General features: G+C 41.9%; 1 protein-coding gene across 1 annotated transcript in view; it reads right to left on the reverse strand.

Moving 5' to 3' along the window:
• ABCB6 (ATP binding cassette subfamily B member 6 (Langereis blood group)) overlaps window positions 1-23,672 on the reverse strand; it is a 1,916,984-nt gene that overhangs the window by 852,301 nt on the left and 1,041,011 nt on the right. The window contains exon 14 of the mRNA XM_044075230.1: window positions 22,003-22,060. Within this exon, the coding sequence (XP_043931165.1) occupies window positions 22,003-22,060 (58 nt within the window). The remainder of the gene's footprint in view (window positions 1-22,002; window positions 22,061-23,672) is intronic.

Below are 23,672 nucleotides of genomic sequence, written 5' to 3' on the forward strand. Positions count from 1 at the left end.
GATATGTGTTGAGGATAGATAAATCCAAAATTGGTCTCCACGTGTTCCCTTTCTTTGGTACTAGAAACAGGCGAGAATAAAATCCTAGGCCCACTTCTGGCAGAGGGAAGAAATTTGTTTGTGAGCCTCTAGTCTTTGCTGAGGAGGCATGCCTTTGAAAGGAGGCAAGGTATGGAAATAAAACTTGTAACCTTGGTGTATGATATCCAATACCCATCTGTCTTGGGTAATCAAATTCCAATTTTCCTTGAAGAGTGCCAACCTTCCTCCCAAAGGTGCTGCCAGGCAAGAAGGATCTGGCAGCTGAAAAGGTAGGTCATTGGGCCTGTTTACGAAAGGACTGGCCCCTGCCCTCACCAAGATTGTGCAGGTGAACTCCCTGTTCTAGGTCTGAAAGAACTCTGAGCTCTGCCCCTACCACGTCTAGATCTACCCCTAGACTGAGAATCATAAGAAGGATCGTCCACCCCTTAGCAGGCCAATTCCTACTAAACTTGGAGGCTGAACTTGCAAAAATCTTTAACAGCCTGCATAGACTTAGCCTTGTCTTCCATTTTCTTCAAGACTGACTCCACAGGTGAACCAAACAACACATCAGACTGCAAAGGAGCATCCAAAATCCTTGTCTTAACATGGTCAGATAAATTCTGATCCTTCAGCCAGGTATGCCTGCGAAGAACTGAACCAGTGGCAGCCAAGGCCTGCACAGCATCAAAGCCACATTGTAATGAATGCTTACCCACCTGTTCAGAGACATGCACCAAATCTTGTAATTCTTTACACTCAATGCCTTCCGCCAGAGCATCCACCTTAGACTTCAATTGAGAAAGAAGAAAGTTTTGATATTTCAACATATGAAACTGGCAATTCAAAGCCCTCATAGCTAAGGTAGAAGATGTATAGACCTTCTTTCCCCATCTATCCAAAGCTCTGGCCTCTATCTAGAGGAACCGGCTTTTTTACAACAGAGGCCTTGACACCCTTAGGTCCCTGACTAATAGTTTCTGGGTCCACCCTAGGACTCTTATAAAGATATTTATGCAGGCACCCTGTAATACCTATCCGGTTTAACAGGAGCAGGAGGCAGAGAATCAGGATTAAGTGAAGCCTCCATAAACACATCTTCCACAACATCCAGAACAGGGGTATAGCCAAGGGCCTATGTTGGGGTAAAAGCAAAAATTCCTAAGCCTTTTCCGGGAATCAGAGAAGTCCTGACCTTCCCACTTAAAATGTTCCCTCATAGAATGAAGTGTCTCTGAAAAGAAAAATCCTCTGGAGGAGAAGCAGAAGGAGTAGAATCATCTGCATCAGAATCAGAATAAGGAGAGTACTCCTGCAAGTCTTCAGCCAAGACTCTGAAACATCCAGCCTGCTCAAAACTTCCCAACTCTGGCTCCACCCTAGGCCTCTTATCAGGAGGGGCAAAGAACCTCTAATCAGAGTAATCAAATCTTCTGCCATTTTAAGCATGTGGCACAGACCCTGCTGAACTAGGAGTGACCCCAACAGAAGCTAAACCTGGCCTGCCTCTGGGAGAAGCCTTGGAAACAGAAGGAGAGGGCCTAACCACCCTAGGAAGGGAGGGGAGTACAGTAACCTGAGAAGCCCCTTCAGCCTGACCTGCCTCCTGAGAGGCCACATCCTGCAATATCAAAGTCTCCCCCTGAGACTCCAGAAAAGTCTCCGTCGGAACCACCGGTTCCACTGAAGCCTCTAAAGAACCGGCGTCCGGAACAGACGACTCATCTTGCCTGGGTTTAACTGATTTGTCTTTGCGCTTCTTACCGTGAAGTCCGGAGTCGGGGCATATTATAATTAGACCAGCCTAGCACAATCTAGCCTTCGCTTAATAGTATTGAACCTAGCACAAAAGCGACACCCAACAACGTCGTGCTCAGGCCCCAAACAAGGAATACACAAAGAATGAAAATCCCTATGCGGTATCTGTTTCCCACAAGAAATACAGTTATTCACTTTTTCTGACATCCGGTAAAACACTGAGGCAAGAAAAAACCAAAATATTCCCCACGGGGCAACCCCCAGAACTTGGATTCGGTCTGAAACTAAAATTTCAGAGCGCCGACGGCACACTTGCGCTGCTTCTGCATCGGACCATGCGGCAAAAAAGACTGAGGATAGCCTAATACTTTGGTATTCGGGCCGACCGAGGACAGCGGACTACCCATATGTAAGGACTGCAGCAATGTGAGATGAAGAACATCTAAATTTAGATCTGGGGGGGGGGGTTCTCTTATTTGAGGTCTTAAGATGGTAGCACCTCTTAGGAATGCCTTACATAGCCTATGGGACATGATATTGGACCCCATGTCTCCCACATGGAATTTAGAAATGGCAGCTAACTGAACCCGGATAGTAGCTGCAGTTGCTACTTGCTCAAAGGTTTCAGCCAGAAATTCGAGAATCTTTGAAATGGGTGCACAGTAAAGGGATCAATCTTATTTTTGCCTGCCCAATAAGAGACCCTCTTCCATTTACTAGCATAAAGTTTCCCAGTAGTGGGCTTATGTGATGAAATCAAAATGTGTTGAACTGTTGGAGAAACATTGGGAAGCCTGGCTAAGATTGGAAGGGGAGAAACCCAGCTGTCAGCTTGAGAGTTTAAATGAAGGATGGAGAGCCCCCAACTGATGCATTAAAAGATCTGGTGCTGGGTCGAGGATCCAAGGCTCCCCCTGCAGGTAGGGCCAAAGAAATTGGAACCATGTCTGACGAGGCCAGTAACAGGTAATGAGGATTAACTTGCAACCCGATGACTGTGCTTTCTGAAGAACCTTGGGAATCAAGGAAAAAGGTGGAAAGGCATAAAGCAGTCCCAGGAGCGAATCATGAACAAGTGCATCCCTGGGTGACTGTCTCATTGGTGGGAATAGGGCAAAGTAGCTGCTGCATTTGTTGTTGAGGGGGGTGGCAAACACATCGCAGCATGGCTGGCCCCACTTGCAAAAAATCAAGTCCGCAACATTCTGCTTCAGGGACCACTTGTGAGGCATCAGGATAGCCCAGCTGAGCTTGTCCGCTATCACGTTGGATTTTTCCGGGATGTGCGTTGCAACCAGAAAGTGGTGGGAAGACGTCGTCTATTGCCAAACTCGTAGAACCTCTCAACACAGGGGGTAAGACCTGGTTCCACTCTGTTTGTTAATGTACCATACTACAGACATATTGTCCGTCTGAATTGCTATAGTCCCTGTAGGCAGAGAGTCCTGAAGTGCTTGCAATGCCAGAAGCACCGCTCTTGTTTCTAGGACATTGATGTGCAAGTGGTACTCGTATTCCTGCCAAGTCCCTTGAACAGTCTGTCCCAGATAATGCCCCCTCCACCCTATCTAGGAAGCATCTGTGGTCACTGTGGCTACAGGCTGGGGAGGTAGAAACAGCCTGCCTATTGTTACCATAGGGAAGTGAAGCCACCATTCCAGATTCTTTTTGCAACTCGCACATGAAAATCTAAGGAGTCGGCCGACCAGCACTTGCGAACTGTTTTGCTTTGGGCACCGCGCGGCAAGAAATACTAAAGAAAATGTCATCGGCTGCATGTTTTAGACCCCTGATGACCTGACGTCATGGAAGAGGAGACAGCAACCAACGCAGGACCCAAGACTTTGAAATTCAGGCCGACTGAGGGCAACCTGCCAGCAAATTACCCAAATGTAATGACTGCAACAGTGAAACACGAAGAACATCTGATGTGACATGGGTAAATCCTGGAATGACCATTGTGCAAAAAGGAGCCACTGCAGAATTCTCATGTAGAAAGAAGCCATACGGACCACAGTGATTGCCGCTGCCATAGAATCCAGGACCTTGATGACATGTTTTGCCTGAATTCTCTTTTTTGTCAAGAGTATTGCAACTTGGCGATGGATAGTTAAAACTCTTTCTTGAGGCAGCTTTGCTATCATGACCCTTGTGTCTAAATCTGCCCTTATAAAGGTAATATATTGACAAGGCAACAAGACAGACTTTTCATAATTTATGGTGATCCCTAGTTGAGAACAAGAGTGAATTGTGGATTCCCTTGCCTTGATTAGCTGATGCTTGGTGATGGCAGTAAGGAGGCAGTTGTCTAGACATGGAAACACCCAGAATCCTGGACACCTCAGGTGAGCCGTAATTACTGCCATGAATTTGGTGAACACCCTGGGGGCTGTGGTGAGACCAAAGGGCAGTGCCCTAAACTGATAGTGACTGGTTCCCAGCCGGAGCCGTAGATATCTCCTTGACTGTCTGTCCATTTTTATGTGGTAGTACGCATCCTGGAGATCGACAGAGCACATCCAATTGTCCTGTCCCAGAAAGGGAAGAATTGACTGCAGTGTTACCATCCGGAACTTTGTTTTCTTGACTGATTTGTCCAGCCTGCTGAGATCCAATATGGGTCTCCAGTCCCATTTCCTTAGGAACTAAAAAGTACCTTGATTAAGTTCCGGATCCGATTTGGCCTGCGGGGACTTCCTGGGTGACTCTTTTCCTTAGCAACCTTAGAACCTTCTAGGTTTGCTTGATCCCAAAGATTGAGTGGAACATCTGGGATAGTGTGTTGTCTTTTTGACAGGGGGAGTTGGAAGAAGGGTATATTGTAACATCCGGATATTATCGATAGTACCCATGTATCTTCTGTGATTGTCTACCAGGCTTTTGGGTACAAGGATAATCTCCCCCCGACTTTCTCCGGAGTCAGACAGTCGACCCTCCCTTCAGGAGCGCTGGAAGGGCCTACCGGAGAAGGTATCTCTGTCGCCCTGATTCTGAAGACCCCCCCCCCACGCTGCGAGACTGTTATCTTCCGTTATTTCTCCCTCTGCCCCTGGGGGAAAAATCTCCACATGTAAGGTGAAGCTCTTGGGACTTCCGGAACCACATTTTTCCCGCTCTTCTGGCCCCTAGGATAAGGCCTAGATGGAGCAGAAAAATGTACTCCCATGGCAGAGAGAGTGTTTTGCCATCCTGTTCACACCTGTTAAGAGTCTCTTATCTGTGGCCCGAATAAGGAGGAGCTGTCAAAAGGGGCGCTGGTAAAGGAAGACTTGAAGGGCTCTGCAAAATGACAAAGGCACATCCAGGAGTGACTGCATAAGGACAACCCTGTGCCTGCTGCCCTGTTTGCCCCATCGGCTGCGTAAGAAATTAGCCGCATGGAGGAGTTAACCACCAAAGGCAAGGTCACAAGCTGGGAAGCCACCTTGCCCGAGGCTCCTGCAAGGTATCTCCTAACTCTTTGAGGAGATCCCTTTGAAGCCTTGTAAAGTGGGACAAATAGTTCAGCGACCCGAGTGTAAAGGTAGCAGAAGAAAACATACGCTTACCGCCCATGAGACTCCTTATTCGGCGGATGGACAGATGAAGTTTCCGCTAATTCCTTCTTGGTGGCAGCTGCCACCACCACAGCATCAATGGGAACACCTTTAGATAAGAAGGTTCTGTCTTCAAGGGATGTTATGAATTTATTGGGCCTCCACGGAACTGGTTCCATCATGTCTGGAGAGCTCCACGCCTTTCGACTCACTACGTGCAATAGTGGGTCGAAAGGAGGAGACACCCAAGAGGTGGAGGGTCATGAAGAGAATGCATCCAGGTATACTGACTCATCTTCAGATGGGGCAAGGGACTTCCAGTCCCCCCTCTGTCTAAGGATTTCTAAGATGTATGAAAATGAGACATCTTCAGAGGGGGACCATGGGGACCCTTCTGAGTCATCCAAGTCTGTGTCTGATGTCAAGGACTCAGGGGAGTCCACATGCTTCCTCTTGCAAGTCCTCTTCCGAGGGGCCTCCTCTGAGGGATGCTCAAGGGAGGTTTCGGAAGAAGTGGGGTCACCCAATGGGGCGTCCTGGAGCATGGGTTCCCTACGCTTAGGGCGGAGGGGAGGTTCAGAGGCAGACACCATCACGGAAGGCAAGGCAGCCAATGGAGCCGAGGGTGGAGCTGTGTTAGCAGACAGCGCGCTCCTCATCACCTCGAAGGCATCGCAGTCCCGACCTGAAAGAGAGTCTCCGGCTCTGAAGAAACCACAGACTTCCTCCAAACCAAGGGTGATGGCTCCGAGGCCGATGTAGGAGCCAAGCTAACCTGCGCCAAAGCTCCGAGAGGGACAGTAGGGTCAGACAAGGGCCCGATGCAGCTCCCCCCTTCTGAGCCGATGAAGGAGCGTCAGCTCCCTGATGCCTCGATAGAAGGGGGTATCGAGGAGATCAGAGTGGTAGTTGGAACCAAAAGACCTGAGGAGGTTACGGGAACAGAGGGTTCCACCTCTACGACTTCCATACACTCCAGCTCAGAGGAGTCGGAGGAGGAATAGCGATAGGTGTTGGTTGGGCTGTCGGCACCACTTCCATCTGGGATAGGCCCGAAAGTATTTTGGCTAATGCTGGTGTCCTAAGAAGCCTCTTCACCACCCTCTCCACATCATCCAAGAGACTCCTGGATGACCGAGAGGAATAGGTAAAAGACCAGTGACTACCTGCCACAGATTGTAATAAGGGAGACTGTGGAGCAGACCGCACCAGTTTCAAAGTCGGAGACCTGGATCGCTTATGAGACCTTACTGGCTCCGAGACAACAGATGGAGCCATAGGTGAAAGTGTGTTGTCGGGCCCGACTTAACTTGCAATTTCTCCTTCTCTTTAGACAGATCCAAAACCAGAGCCAAAGAGGATGAAGGCTTGGGCTTTTCCAGTTTTTTTGCTGACAGAGTTTCCCTCCAGAGCAACAAAGGGGCCCTTTAGTAACCCTCAAGATAAGTTTATTTCTTTCCTGCAGAACTCATGAACTAAATGCATGGCAAATAGAACATGAATCCTGCAGGTGAACAGGCCCCTAAACAATACACGCAACTCGCATGCCCGTCCGTAAGGGACATTTTTTGACAGCATGAATCGCATTTTTTAACTCTCAAATGTTTGGATTCCTTGCCAGTATCCTTCCACATGGTAACGAACAGAACTATCTATAGCTAAACAAGAAAAAGACACTAAATAACAGACAGAAAAATCCTTTTTTTTAAAAAACAGGAAGGGGGGGGGGGGCCCTGTAAGTTAAATGCCGAACTCCCCACCTAAGGAGAGCCTCTAACTTAAAACGGCAACTCCTCAAAAACTTAAGGGAAGGCAAGAAATTTAAACTAGTTTAGAAGAGGGGAAGGGCCAGAGAAAAAATGGTTAGTCCACAACAGAGTAAGTCATTCGGGCAGGATAGATAAGGTAGAAAACAAAGAACAACTACTGTTGACAAGTTTAGAAAGATAATAGCAAGAAATTTTCTTCAAAATATAATAAAGACAAAAAAACACTTGGCCTAAGCCAGTATCTGCAATCTCAACGCTACAAGTGGCAAATGAGATCTGGGTAACTACCGCTAGGCATGCTGGGATAGGGGCTAGCCTCGAGCCACTAAAAGCTCTCGAGCTATAGTATACAACAGAGTCGGAGCCGAGGGTCACCTTCGAACCCAAACACCAAGAACAAAGGCGAGATATGGACAACATAACAAATGCATTATAGAACCTTTTGCGAAGATGACCAACCCAGCAATCTATGTCATCAATAAAACACCCCCTAAGAGTTGAACACTAGTCAGTGATGTGGGAACACATGCAGACAGTAATCTGGCCTTTGATCAACATGTATCCAAGGTAGTAAATAAATCCTTCTATGTCGCTCAACGTATAAGTAAGAGTATGGCATCTAGTTGCAGGGAAGTCATTGTAGCACTATACCCTGTGATCATTGACCCATCACTGAGTACAATACATCCTTCGGTATGTACACGACCACACACATGGCACCAACTGGAACATCCACATAGCTTCTTACAAAAAGAACATAGGGCATAAACACAATTTCTTATGCAGATTGCCTCAAAAGTCACATTTCTATACTCAAGTCTCCTAGAGATTACAGAGATGTGATCTATTCCTGCTGCACAAGGCATCTCTGGACCCCACTCTGAAGAACCTTTTACACATCCGCAAAACAAGCAGCAACAGAACTATTATATCTAAAGACCTAAATTTTGTTTGCAACATAAATATGACATGTTGGAGAGAGAGATATATACCTCAGAGAATTATCTTTCTCTGGAACAGGGTCCCTGTCCATGTGAAATAAAGTCCCTCCCTAACCCTAGCTAAACTCAAAACTTCACCCCAATCTGCCACCCACGTCTCTGGTAGACAGAGGCAGTCAGTAAATCATCCTGTAACCAACAATCACCCCTATACAAACATCTAAAATATACAACCTGTGGGACACATTTTGGGTTGCACGGCTAGATTTATAAAGATTCTAGTAGTCATTAACCTAGTGAACACCTATGAACCTATGACTAACTTCAAGGAAAAGCAGTGGTCTCAACCATGGTTGCCATTGCATCTGTTTTCCCAGATACCACTGACTAGAAACAGAAGGGCACAACATAGAGCAGAGGAAGGTCTATAATACCCTGGCCAGTATGAATGTAAACTTAGGGCTCCCCTGAAAAGATGCCACTGAGAGACTTTCCTGGCCTGTAAAAGGTAGGTAAATAATTAACAAAATAAAAAAAATATCCTATTGCACTGTACTCCAATGACAAGTATTTCTGCTACCACATATCACAAACATATGTACCTTGATTTAAGACACTAGTTCTGTTTGTATTTAGTTCTCCCTCTCCTCATATTTTACATACCCTATTCCCTGAGAGACTGTTGTTACTATTTGAGGTACACGTTATTCATTTTGACTTATTATTGCATGTCACCATATAACCTTATAATCCCCCCTTACAATCACCTTACTATTGTAATGCTCTGTTGTTATATTTGTGACATTAGTTAACTTTGTTCTACTTTGCATCTTTGTCCAGATAACAGAAGAGCACAGATGTGAAATCAGAAAGCATTGTCCCGAACTCAAAGATCTCGCCCTGAACTTAGAATCCAAAAAACCTTCTTTGAGCAGATCAAATTGGACTATGGTCCTGAACTTAGAACCAGAGAAACTTTTTGTGAGCAGGTCAAATAGAAATATGCATAATGCCCTCATTTTGGAGATGGAAGGTTGAGAGCTATGTACGCAAGTAAACATTTTTCATGGTTAAGAAGCAAAAACAGTCCCTTGGTTCAGAAGGGAAAAGACTGACAACTGTCTGCATCCTGAATTTATTGCATACGATAAAATGATTTACTCTCCTCCGGTACAGAACTGAATGAAAATCCTCAGTTTTATCTACAACCAGAAAAATCTCAGAGTAAGTATTCCCCCTTTCTAATCTAGACAGACTGATTCTACGAACAGTTTTCAGAAAAGCTGTTAAACATCTTTCTAAAACAAACTGGGTATTTTAAAGAAAATGGACTAGACAGAACTTGATATGGGAAATCTGGAAGTAAGTGAACATAAGCCCTTGCTACGGAAACTAATTTTCACAGGAGCCTGTGCTCATCAAACTCCATAGTTTGTATGAAGCTGAATTCACCCCTAACCACTTTCTATGTGAATGGAACTCAGCTGGAAAAAAAAACAAATGTCCTGGTTTAACTGCTTAAAGGTGACAGCTACCTTCAGCTACTGCCTTCTCCATCCTTGCTGTTGCAGTTGGAGGACTACCACTTCAGGAAGAGCAGAGGGTTCTTAGGGCTGCTTTCCCTTCCTATTGCGGGTCCCTTTGGAAACCTGTGCTGCTAGCTATGAAGGGATAAGCTGCCAAAGAAAGGAGACTTTATCTTCTCTCCTTTACATCACTCATGATTTCCTTGATTTACCCTCCAAATGGATTACTATCAGTGAAAAGAACATTCTGCTACAAACAGAACTTTTAGTATCACCCACACCCTCTAAGTGACCATTAATTTTTCACAATTACTAAAAAGCCAGCCTGAAAAGACCCCCTTAACATAGCTTGCAAGAGAGACCCCCCCCCTTTACAAAATTCTCGCCCGCTGTTTTACAAAAGTAACGACAGAGGTGGCAGCTGTACTATCAAACTTAGGTAAGTACTTTGGAGAAATTATCAGGCTTTAACACTTTCTTTAAAGTATGCCCTACATTTAAAACCGCTTTAGGTGAGACAGCCTTCTCTAGACTGGGAGCTGCAACGTGGTACCACCTGTCTAATGACATCAAAAATCTATAAAACATTAACAGCTTCAAAGATGCACTTAAAGGGCATCTATTAAGTGAATCTACCTGCAACTACTACCATGACAATGGTTAGGTTACTTACCATCCTATATAAATGTGGCATCTTATAATCATATATTATAAGTGCATATGGAGTTTATGTATTATTATATGTATGATTTGCACTATATTTTATACATTTCTTATTTTGCAGGTATGTACTTATTTTTCTCACAATGCACTCTGACTGGATCTTTACACTATTGTCACTGAATCTTACCATTATGTTCTTAATTTGCTAATTACTCATTCTGTTTATAATATTTCTGATTACAAAGACCATGACATATTTTCTACTCTGTGAGCTCAGGTTGCAGCTAAAAAGGGTTAACAGACCAGTCCACCTACCTGGTGAGCAAATAATAAATAAGTTGTTTACACACATCCTGCAGGTCTTGTTGCTTGTCATCTTCTTTCTCAGAAACAACTCTGTTGGCCTGACAAGACAGTCAAGTGACACCCTCAAGGACTGTGAGCTTCAGTTCAACTGTCCAATTTCTAAAGCCTTTGGTTCCCGAGTCCAGAAGGCTTAGCTATTTTAAGTTTACTTACTTGAGATATTCTTCAGTACCTGGTAAAGTGTGCAATTCTGGACAAAAACAATGAGGACAAGAATGTGGTCAACATATATACCTTATTCCTTCAAAGACCCAGGTATAAAGACTTTCTATCCAGAAAGAGGTAAGTGAACAGATGGGGCAAGATATGTTAGCACCAAAGTGAACTACATGTTAGTGGATGCTGGCTCACAAAGTAGTAACCAAAAGGGAGTATGTGGTACTTGTAGACAAACAAAGAAAAAATGGCTGGTCAAGCTCCTCGAGAAGAAACTCCACATAAAAAATACCTTTACTCAATGCAACTGAGGGCTTTCATCCCTTACGCATGGTACTTCTTCAGAGCTGTACAACACTAACAGTGATGTGTTTTTAAAGAACAAGTCACTCAACACCAATTAATTATGTAATCTTAATTATTTAATCAAAAACATCCAATAATAAAATACTACTATAATAAAATCTAATACAAAGTTTAAAAAATTACATTCATATATAAAAATACAAATAGTGACAGTTTCGTACACATACAAGTGTCTTTGACATCTAATTCATTATAATGTAAGTGTATTATCTCGAATTTGCGAAGATCAGTTCAGTAAAGGTTGCCAAGCAGAAATGGTTTTGTAAATGACAATCTCACAAAACAAGAAAGGAGTCTGTTGAATGATTTAACCACAAATAAAAATGTCTGAATCTTGAAGCTTGACATAGGAGGTGGTGTCGTAATTATGAACTATGTGGATTACTCCGGGAAAATGTTGATCCTACTAGGTGATGAGACGGGTTTATATCAAAATACCGAAAGTTTACTTACCTGAACACCTAAACGTCGACATATATTCCCGCAAACCGCAAATACACCGAACGCCCTAAACCGCGAAATTCAAAAACTCGAAATGTCATAGTTGTCCCATTCCACCGCCCGCTACATGCTACCTACACAAACATACTAAATAAACCACATACATACACTAAACAAAACCCTACTTCTAATCCTAAACTAAACTCTACTTCTAATCCTATACTAAATCTTTCATATACCACCAAGTATGCACTTAACCCGCAACCTAACCCTAAGGTCTGTAACTATCGCACACTTACCTTAAAAAGCTATACCCAAACAAACTAAACTAAATAATCCACACACATACACTTAATAAAACCCTACTTCTAACCCTACACTAAATCTAACATACATTACCATCTATGCACTTACCTTAACCCACACCCTAACCCTAAGGTCCGTAACTATCGCACACTTAACTTACGGAGCTATACCGCAGAAGGGCCAACCATGACAAATCGACGTTTTGAATTTCGCGCTTCAGGACGATCAATGTTTTTGCAGTCCGATGAAGACGTGTCGACGTTTAGGTGTTTGGGTAAGTAAACATTCAATACTTTGATATAAACCCGTTGAGACAACATACACTAGAGTCTCAAAACAAGAACCCTTGACAGGAAAATACAGAAGTCAGTTGTTCTTTAATGCCACAATCCAAGTTTAATTCACACAAGCAGCTTCCAAGGTTTAAAACCAAAGCACCTAAATGTGTGTGCCTTTATGTGCTTTGATTTTAAAACTTGGAAGCTGCTTGTGTGAATTGAACTTGGATTGTTGCATTAAAGAACAACTGACTGCTGTATTCTCCTGTCAAGGTTACTTGTTTTGAGTTTATAGTTCGTTTTTGTACCTTTGCTGGCTTTTACTTGGTTTATACACTAGAGTCTGTAAAAATGAGATTAAAATAACAAATAGGAAGATCGATGATCATAGGTTCATACTAGGCTATCTGCACTAGGGCATTTATAAGCCTGGCCAGAGTGTGTTTGGCTTTCGCCAGCCATTTTAAATTAATTTTGCTATGACCTTTTTCGAAGTTAGTATACTGTGCCTCTGTCTAACAGTGACACAGAAGTGATACCTGGGGTAAACCTACGATCTCCCATCCACTCATCAAGATTCCTCTTGAAGAGAGTCAATGAGGGACTCTGCCTAACCTGGACTGGGATTTTATTCCAGAGTGAAGGGAGCCTCTGGGTTATGAATCTGTCCCTCCAGCATGTCCTATTTATTTCAGTGCTGAGGTTCAAGTCTCGGCGTGTAGCTCGATGGGATTTGGATTTTCTGAGGTGCAGCATGTCCATTAATTCCGGGTTGGACATGGCTTTATACATCAGGCACAGATCGCCTCTGAGCATGCGGTATGCCACTGAGTAGAGCTGGAGTTTCTTTAACCGGGCAGCATATGGCATCTGTTTGAGCCCGTTGATCCTCTTTTTGAGGTACTTTTGGGGTCTTTCCAGTTGCTGCAGGTATCTGGTAAGGTACATCCCAAAAGGGGCATTGTACTCAATTATGAGCCTGATGAGGGATGAGTAAAGAGGCACAATGACCTCCCCTGATCTAGATGTGAATCCCTTCATGATTAGGTGGGCTATATAAAATGATTTTCTAACCACGTTGGCCACCTGGTAGTCAAATGAGAGATTGCTATCAACTTGGGTCCCCAGGTCCCTAATTACTTCTTCTGTACTTAATGGATTACCACCTATGTGGTAATTTGTGGGCACTTTGTTTTTGCCAAAGGGGATGACTATACACTTTTTGGCGTTTAGCTTGAGGCCATGGCCATGGCTCTGGCACCAGTTGTCTGTTTCTATGAGGCCCTTTTGGAAGATGCTTGTGTCGGCTGGAGAGTCAATTATGGCACCCAGTTTGCAGTCATCTGCGAACTTGGTCAGCCACAGTCCTTCCGTGTTGGCCTGTACCTCCGAGAAATATATACCGAACAAGAGAGGTCCCAGGACTGAGCCTTGTGGGATGCCACTTGTAACTGGTTTGGAGTCTGACATGGCTCCAGCAATTCTAACCATGTGGGTTCTGTCCTTGAGCCAGTTTGCAACCCATCTAGTGACATAGGGGTTTATATTTAAGCTGGTGAGCTTATCTATAATGCCAGTGGGGTATTGTATCGAAGGCTTTTGCGAGGTCCAGGTAGGCTGTGTGGACCACCATCCCCTCGTCAAAGGCCTTGGTGACTGTTTCAAAGAAATCAACCAGGTTTAAGAGGCAGGATCTGCCCTTAACAAAGCTGAACTGGGTAGGATCCAGTGTCTGTAGGTCCCCAATATCTTTATTTATGAGGTCCATGATGATCCTTTGCATAGCTTTGCAGACCAAGCTAGTCAGGCTTATGGGGCGATAGTTTCCAGGATCCGCTGAGGCACCACCTTTGTGGAGAGGGACCACTGTTGCTGTACGCCACTCTTTGGGTACATATCCTGTAATAAGGCTGAGATTGAACAGTAGTTTTATGTTTGGGTTTAGCTCTTCTTGGAGTTCATGTAGGACGCAGCCCGGGACACCGTCTGGTCCCATTGATGCTGTGTTTTTTGCTTTGGAGAGGGCGGCTCTCCATGATTTAGTTATTCAAGGATCCATGGAAAATGATCTGTTAATATATTTAACTAAGGAAAAATGGTTATACCGTTCATTTTTGGGTTCCCCAACTTGCATAAAAATTTAGCAGATCTGCATTTGAGACCTATCATGGCAGCTGGGGATCCCAAGACTGAGCTAGTGGTGAAATACACTGACATGCAATGTAAATGTGTACTAGTCAAAAAGGTTCATATATTAAGAGATTCATGGCACTTAATACAAAGTTTGAACTTAGTAGCATTTCAGGATATTATTTTACTATCTTGGATTTAATTATTTATTTTATTTTTATTTTACATTTGTTGACTGGGATAGTCTAACTGGATACATATCCATTTTCAGCGGAGGCCTGGGAAGAAACGCTCCAAACTTACAAACAGATAAAGACAAACAAGTTACAGTATATGCACAAACATATTGTGTTAATATACAAGTTACAGTTTCACATTTCAAGCCTATGAAGAATACAGTTTATATTCAGAAATATATACAAATATGTTACAGTTTCTCTTATCAAACCTACAGGTGCACTATATACAGAGCATCTGCAAAGATGTTACAGTTTCTCTTTTCAAACCTTTTAGTGTAAGAGGTAAATCACTGTGAATAAAAATTGCAGGGATATGGAAGTAGATGACTCTTTAGTCAGGGTTACAGCAAGGACATAACCAGTGAGTTTTAAAATACTGGGTTAGATTTTTTTGAAGTGATTAAGGGAGGGGTTCAGAGTAAGGTCAGATGGGAGTGAATTCCTGGTTTTGCCTAGTGAACTTGCAAACAAAGATTCTCCAGATAGGTTGTTAGCTTTAACAGACTGAACCAAAAGTCTTGTAGTGGAACAAAGTGGCCTAGCGTTTTTGTAGGGATGGATAATGTTTTTAAGGGAGGGTGCTTTTTCTGGATGGTTAATAACTTTGAATGCTACAGTACGTTGATTACAATGAATTAGCCTGGGGAGTTTCTAGCCATCCTAAGGGGTTTAGGTTTTGACAATGGTGATTCCTATAGGGAGTTCCTGTGGCAAACCTGGCAATTGGATTGTAGCAGCTAGAGAGAGAGTTTGCTGAGATCAGTTTTGTTCAAGTTAGTGAGTATTGGCAAGGCACAGAGTAGAGCTGAAAGAAGATGGGTACAGGCAATGGCAGTCCTAGTTAGAGGGGTGAGAAAAGGTTTGTTTTTGTATAGGGAGCCAAGTTTTTTATTAACAGTTTTAATAGTGTGGTTTACGTGCATATCATATTTGAGGTTGTTGTCTATTACAACATCCAGGAGTTTGGTATACATATCTGGTGAGATTATGGTCCCATTGTTAGATGTTATAGTAAACGAAGGATGAGAGGATTTGCAAGTAGGGGAGAAGAGCAATAGCTTTGTTTTATTAGGATTTAATATCAGCTGTTGATTAGTGATCCAGTTTTCCACTGTATTAAAGGATTTCTGGGTTAAACTAAAAAGATCTGTAGGGGTAGAGGCTGAGCAAAGCAGGGTGGAGTCATCGGCATATTGTACACAGGTTGCATCTGGGATTACAGTGTGGAGGTTATTGATAAAGAGGGAGAAAAGAAGGGGACCTAATATGGAGCCTAGAGAGAGACCAAAGGTACCGGGGGGGATACACTTTTCCATACTTTTAGCCAGAAGGGAAAGGATAGTTCTTATAGCAATAACCCACGCCTGGGTGTGGGTAATGCTGGATTTACCCACGGTTGGTGTGGTTTGGTCACGAGGGTGAAGCCAGAGTGGCCAAACAAAGACAACCGTGGGTAAATCCAGCATTACCCACACCCAGAAGTGGGTTACTGCTATTATACAATGGCATTATTTAAGAAATAATATAATTACTTTTCTTAAATAATGGCATTGCATAATACCTCCTTGCTGCACTTCCGCAGCTGTCTGGTATTCTGCGGCAGTTCTGATGTACTGCGCATGCATATACTTACACAGTACATCAGAGCTGTGGGCAAAGGCAATGGAGAAAGCAAGATCTCTGTTACTTTTTACAACCTGTCTCGCTATGTTAAACGAGTTTAACATAGCAAGACAGCTTTAAAAAAAGCAACGGAGAATCTCCATTGCTTTTTTTTAAAGCTGTCTCACTATGTTAAACCCACTTAACATAGCGAGACAGTTTTGAAAAAAGCAACGGAGAAAGCAAGATCTTCGTTGCTTTTTTAAGTGTCTCGTTATGTTAAATGGGTGTAACATACAGAAACAGCTTTAAAAAAAGCAACGGAGATACTCCGTTGCTTTTTTTTAAAGCTGTTTCGCTATGTTATACCCATTTAAAAAAAAAAGGAGTTATACTAATGGAAAAAGTCCGGGCGACCGGACCATTTTCCATTACTATAACTCTGATTTACAACGTGCACGCTGACCAATCAGCGTGCACATTTTGGAATGTTAATGGGGGATCATTGTATAATGGTCTTTAATTTGACAACAGAGGACTCCTCAGAGCCTGTGATTAAAGTAAGAAGCTTTTGTCTTGCTTTTTTACTTGTTTTAAATTCTAATCTATGTTCTGTTTTTAAACACAGACAGCAACTAACAATACAACTTGGTGGAACCTTTTTTTTTTTTTTTTTGCTTTTTTACTTGCTTTAAATTCAAATTATGTTATGTGTTTAAACACAGACAGCACCTTTCACACTGATTCCACATACTGAAGGGTTAGAAAGTTTTTTTTTTTTTACAAATGCTTGGCATGTTTAATAAGTTTTCTACCACCAAATTGTTTTACACACACTAATGGAAATGGTGTTAAACAATAATTTTTAAATTTCGAAGGTGAGTATTTTCAACAGAGAATGGTAACAGCTATTGGAGCAGCCTTCTCCCCATTATGCTTAGTTTTAGCAGTAAGGAAAGAACAGTTTGTATTTCCATCTCATTATTTTAAATACATTCACTCTTACTTTAGATTTCTGAATGACATTTTAATTTTGTGGGAAGGAAATATTGATGAATCTTTGTGTTTTACAACTTACTTACAAAAACAAGCTATTTAAACTTTGTATACCAGGCAAGCATTGAGAACATTAATTTTCTAGGCATCACTATAGGGAAAAAAACTCTAATATTTATCTGAAGGAAACTTGTTCCAACTCCTACCTTCACTTTGAGAGTTATCCCCACACCAAAAGTGAAGTACAGTGAAGGGCCAAATCAGCTCATTGCTGAGAAATGTTTTTCTAGGAGTTGGACAATTTGGTAGTGATGTTTTTAGAAAAATGATATCTGAACTGATGGAATTTAAAAAAATGAAATAATTGGGGAATAGTAGGGAGTTCAAAGTTTTCTACTCTGATGGGCCCACCAGCCAATGTAAATAAGGTTATGGGGAATCAGTCTTTAGATAAGAAAGAAGTTGAAAAGAATCTTTCTTTAGTACTTCCCTTCAACAGCAATGTACATAAGAACACAAATATAATGAGAAGGTGTTGGGAAACAACGTGATGTAAAAAAGGTTAAGATGCATGAAATTCCATCTACAGTTTTCGCTAAACGCGAAAGCATTAAAAATACAATGGAATAAAAAGACATATATGAATACCATCAGAGACCTTGGATAAGAAAATGAGGTGGATGTAAGTACTGCAGGTTTATCAATGACGGCCCTTATATAATGGAAGAAGGCTATGAGAGAACTACATCCTATGCAGGGCTGTGTAATTGTGATACTGCAGGAGTGGAACACCTGGCAATCTGTACAGTGTGTCCAGCCTTCTACAGTGGACAAAAAAAGTTTACACACCCCTGTTAAAATGCCAGGTTTTTGTGATATAAAAAAATGAGACTACAATAAATCATTTCAAAAGTATTCCCACCTTTATTGTGACCTATAATCTGTACAATTCAATTGAAAAACAAACAAATATGTTAAGGGAAAAAATATAAAAAAATAAAAAACATACAACAAGCTGGTTGCATAAGTGTGCACACTTTGTTGAAGCACACTTTTGATTTAATTACAACATTCAGTCTTCTTCGGTAGGAATCTATCAGCATGGAACATCTTGACTTGGCAATATTTGTCCACTCTACCTTGCAAAAGTGCTCCAAATCTGTCAGACTGTGAGGGCATCTCTTGTGCACAGCCCTCTTCAGGTCACCCCACAGATTTTCTATTGGATTTCGGTCTGGGCTCTGCCAGGGCCATTCCAAAACTTTAATTTTCTTCTGGTAAAGCCATTTTTTTTGTTGATTTGGACATATGCTTGGGGTCATTGTCGGGTTGAAAGGTAAAATTCCTCTTCATCTTAAGCTTTCTAGCAGATGCCTGAAGGTTTTGGGCCAAAAGTGACTGGTATTTGGAATTATTAATAATTTCCTCTACCTTGACTAAAGCCCCAGTTCCAGCTGAAGAAAAGCAACCCCAAAGCATGATACTGCCTCCACCATGCTGCACTCTGGGGAAGGTGTTCTTTTGGTGATGTGAAGTGTTGTTTTTGTGCCAAATGTACCTTTTGGAATTGTGGCCAAAAAGTTCAACCTTGGTTTCATCAGACCATAACACATTCTCCCACATGCTTTTGGGAGACTTGATGTATTGTTCTGCAAATTTTAGCTGGGCCTGGATGTTTTTCTGCGTAAGAAAAGGGTTCTGTCTTGCAACCCTACCCCACAGCCCAGACATATGGAGAATATGGGAGATTGTTGTCATGTAGTACACAACCAGCACTTGCCAAAAATTCCTGCAGCACCTTCAGTGTTGCTGTAGGTCTCTTGGCAGCATCCCTAACCAGTTTTTGTCTTGTTTTTTTTCATGAGTTTTGGAGATACGTCCAGTTCTTTGCAACGTCACTGTTGTCCCATATTTTCTCCACTTTTTGATGACTGTCTTTACCATGTCTCATGGCATATCCATTGCTATGGAAATTTTTTTGTACCCTTCTCCTGATTGATACCTTTCAACAATGAGATGCCTTTGATGCTTTGCAAGCTTTCTGCGGACCATGGGTTTTGCTGTAGCAGGCAACTGAGTAAATATCAAGGAAATCCTGCCAGGACAGCTGACCTTTATTTGGGGTTAATCAGAGTTTCTTTAATTGATGGCAGGTGTGTACCCAAAAAGAATGAATGTGGTAATTAAATCAAAAGGTGCTTCAACAAAGTATTAGTTTAATGATGTGCACACTTATGCAACCAGCTTATTGTACATTTTTTTTTTATATTTTTCCCCTAACAGATTAGTTTGTTTTTCAATTGAATTATACAGGTTATAGGTCACATTAAAGGTGGGAAAAGTTTTGAAATTATTTACTGTGGTCTCATTTTTTTTTATATCACAAAAACCTGGCATTTTAACAGGGGTGTGTAAACTTTTTATATCCACTGTATGTTGGGATGACCACTAGAAGGCTAAAATAAAGGATTTAAGAACACCTGTATGACATGAGAAAAAAAATAGATAAATGAATGTTTTGAATAGACACGTCACAAAATGTCTCATTTTTAAGAACTTTTTTTTTTTTTTAATAGATGGAGTACAAAGCGATTTGGGGGGGTGGGTTACACAATTTGCTAGAGTTCAAAGAACTGATATATCAGCTAAGACTAAATGCCTGTAATCCCCCAGTACCAATTATTTTACATCTACTTCCAGTGTATTAAAATTTACAGCCAACAAATTAAATTAGAATTGTAAGTGGGCAATATTACTGGTAAGTTCATTAAATATATAACACACACTTACATTGCAATGAGGACAAAACTGTCACTATTTGCAGAGTGTGATTTATAGCAACTGTTTATTATTGTATGTTATTGATTAATTGATTAAGATTAGGTAGTGAAAAGGTTTTGAGTGACTTGCTCTTGAAAACCATGTCACCAGAAGTGTTAAACAACTCTGAGGAAGTCCCACATGTAAGAGACAAAAGTGCTTAGTTGTACCGAATGAAGGTATTTTTATGTGGATTTTCATCTCGTGGAGCTTGACCAGCCATTTACTTTTATTTGTCTACAAATATGTGGTACTTCACAGACCTGTAATACATGGTCAGCAACTTGTTTAGAGATTACTAAGCTGACTAGATGGCAACTTTTATGACAGGCAAGTAAAAAGAAATCACCTTAGAATGAGGTTCTGGAAGGTCAAACAACTATGTCACTTTCTGCAAAGATCAGTCTCTATAAAGGGATTTTGGTTTAGCTGAGTAAAAGTGAAGGGGGCTGTTGGCAGTCTTTCAGTATGTACATACTGCAATGGCATCCCTGGAAGCAAGTTTGGGGGGGGTTACTATGAAAGGCCATCAGACAGCCTCATTACCATAAATGTGATACTATGGTAGTATGCATTCATCTCAACTTATGGGTGTGGAGACATAATAGGCACTGCCACCTATATGATGACAAAATGTAAGGGACAAAAAACAATGCGGTCTAACTTGTGAACTGTATTCTAACTTGTGAACTGTAACAGACACTCGACAACCTTTCGTTCTCCAAAAGTATTAAATCCCTTGAAAGTTTGTAATACTACTGCTTACAGACTGCTAAACACATTTAGTTTGAAGCTACCACCACTTGGTTGTGCAAGGTTCATACAGCATACTCATATAGTTTACAATTTCTCAATTTCTAGGCAAGACCTCAGATTTGCACCAATTTCACAACTTCTACTGCAACACATCAAACATTTGTCACTGTATTACCTATGTCACGTGTAAAGATGAAGCTGAAAATTTAGGCAGTATACTTCTAGTAGTCTTTGGTGTACCTTTTGGTGTAATGGATGAAGTACAGTATGTGAAAGAATCACATTGTCAGACATCATACATGAAGATAAGTCTAAAGACACTGAAGAGGCTGAAAAGCATGTTTGAAAGGAGGCTTCCACAGAAAACCTAAGAACGGTGCTTCATCAAATCAAAGCTACACAGTCATTTGAAAATGGACTGCAACAGCCATCTGCTCTTGCAGCAACTTTATCTTCTGTAACCCAGTTAGTACTTCATTAGTGAATGCTGTAATCCTTTCAATCCAAAGGACATTTTCTAAGAAGCTGTCACTTCCTCCTGGCTGACTACTAATTTGTAGGCTGTTTTCCTAAACTACTGTACAAACACTCCATTTAGGACACAGTTAGTGATCACTGTGGGACTGACAAGAACTCATGTTTTTTCATCCCACAAGCATGTTTACTAACACGTGTTACTCGCCACCCCCCACCCCACCTGGGTCACCCCTTGAGCATATGCCGATATCCACTGCTTCTGTTTCGCATGTCCACTACCAAACATTAATGTGTACATGTTAGTGACCTCTGATGCACAGGGATCTGGGATGTGTCTTCGGACATTTCCCTTTCTTTACACTCTGTCAGTCTGAACTCAATACGTGCAAGTATGCCTGATATAATTTGTACACTAAACTATGTGCAACAGCTCAGCTTTTCTAGGTCACTATCAAACTTTCATCTGGCTTCCTAGGAAGGGATGCCATGAGATCACCCTTTCACACTGCACTTGCAAGGAAGAAATATTGTCCTTGCTGGGATACTTGACCCTTCCCTCCATCAGTGATATCAGAATACAATGACCACTCTAGAAAGAGAATCACCATTGCTGCAGGCCACGGTCCAACTTGTGCTCCTATGGGACAACTTCATATAGGTTGTGTTGTTGGGGGGCAAAGTTTTAGGTTTTCCTATTTACATAGCATCACAGTGATGGTCCTTCATGCATAGTCCTGATGCCAGCTAAGCCCTATGTTACAAGGATTCCTCTGTCTAAGAATTAACAATAGGAATACTTTATCAGCTCCTCCATGAACTAAAATGGGATTTGCAAATATTAGCTTAACTCACCAGTGCCACAGTCTGTCCTGGCATCACAGATAATGAGATGTCTCTCAGGATTTCTCTTCTACAGAAAGAAAAATAAATAAATGCATGTTAAAAATCATTATTATTGTCCGTGATCTGCTTCACCACAACAATCTAAGTAATGGCTATTGGACATGATGCATTTTAACAGCTTATAAACCTAAATCAAGTTAAAACTAAGAACACCAGCATAGTCATTATTCAGAGCATACAGTCATAACTAAGAAAAGCACAAACTGAGACGGAGGTTCAGAAAAAAATTCTGCATACTGTGTGAGTGTGTTACAATACTGTAATTCTGACATATTCATATTAACTAATCAAATAATACTTTACACAAAAAGAACTGTGCAAAAAGTCAACAACTGTAACAGTTGACTGTCACAAGAAATAAAGCATTTTTGCAGGGAAGTAAGGGACAATGGGGGGAGCACTCTGGCGACAATATATAAACTCCAAAGTCATGAAGCCTTGGGGTAAGAGGAAAATTTCACCACTCCCAAACTTTTGTAATACTGAAATCAGTATGATGGCTACTGTGCAGCTATGCTGGATTCTACTAAACTTATTCACCTACTCTACTGTCAAAGTTACAAGACTTAATACAACACCAGACTCCTGATTCACATTCACAGACAGCCTACATTTTCTTCAGTTCTAAATTGCATCATAGCACTTTACAGGCCCATGGATGCAGATAACTGTGAATATGTCTGACAAGCACATCATACAGTCATCTGTGTGATCCAAGCGCAAAAAAATGACAATGCAAAGGCAGTTGCAGGGACAGCAATTACTCAAAGGAAAAATAAAAATAAAAGCTAGGGCAACATTGTCCAAGATCATTATTAAAATCTATTTTAAAAAGGTTGCAGCTGTGGCTATAGGCACACACTGCGCACCAGGTTTTGCGAACCTGACAACATTGGTCTGAGAAGAAAAATAAGGTTTTCCAGTCAGAATTCATGAAATATATCCATTACTCTAGTAGCAATATTTGCAATGGTGATGGACAGGTTGACTGACGAGATCAGACAGGAGTCCCCGTGGACTATGATGTTTGCAGAGGACATTGTGATCTGTAGTGAGAGTAGGGAACAGATGGAGGAGACCCTGGAGAGGTGGAGATATGTTCTAGAGAGAAGAGGAATGAAGCTCAGCAGGACTAAGAATGTGTGTGTGAATGAGAGGGAGGACAGAGGAATGGTGAGGATGCAAGGAGTAGAGGTGGCGAAGATGGATGAGTTTAAGTACTTGGGATCAACAGTTTAGATTAATGGTGAGTGTGGAAGACAGGTGAAGAGAGTACAGGCAGGATTAGAGTGGGTGGAGAAAAGTGTCAGGAGTGATTTGTGACAGACAAGTACCAGTAAGAGTGAAAGGGAAGGTCTACAAGAGGGTAGTGAGACCATCTATGTTATATGGGTTGGAGACAGTGGCATTGACAAAAAGGGAGGAGTCAGAGCTTGACATGGCGGAGATGAAGATGTTAAGATTTGCACTGTGTGTGACGAAGATGGACAGGATTAGGAATAAGTATATTAGAGGGTCAGCCCAGGTTGGAAGGTTTGGAGACAAAGCCAGAGAGGCAAGATTACATTGGTTTAGACGTGTGCTGAAGAGGGATGCAGAGTATACTGGGAAAAAGAGGC

Source organism: Protopterus annectens, chromosome 6.part0, assembly GCF_019279795.1.
Source record: "Protopterus annectens isolate FY-2018-M chromosome 6.part0, PAN1.0, whole genome shotgun sequence".
NCBI lineage: Eukaryota > Metazoa > Chordata > Ceratodontiformes > Protopteridae > Protopterus > Protopterus annectens.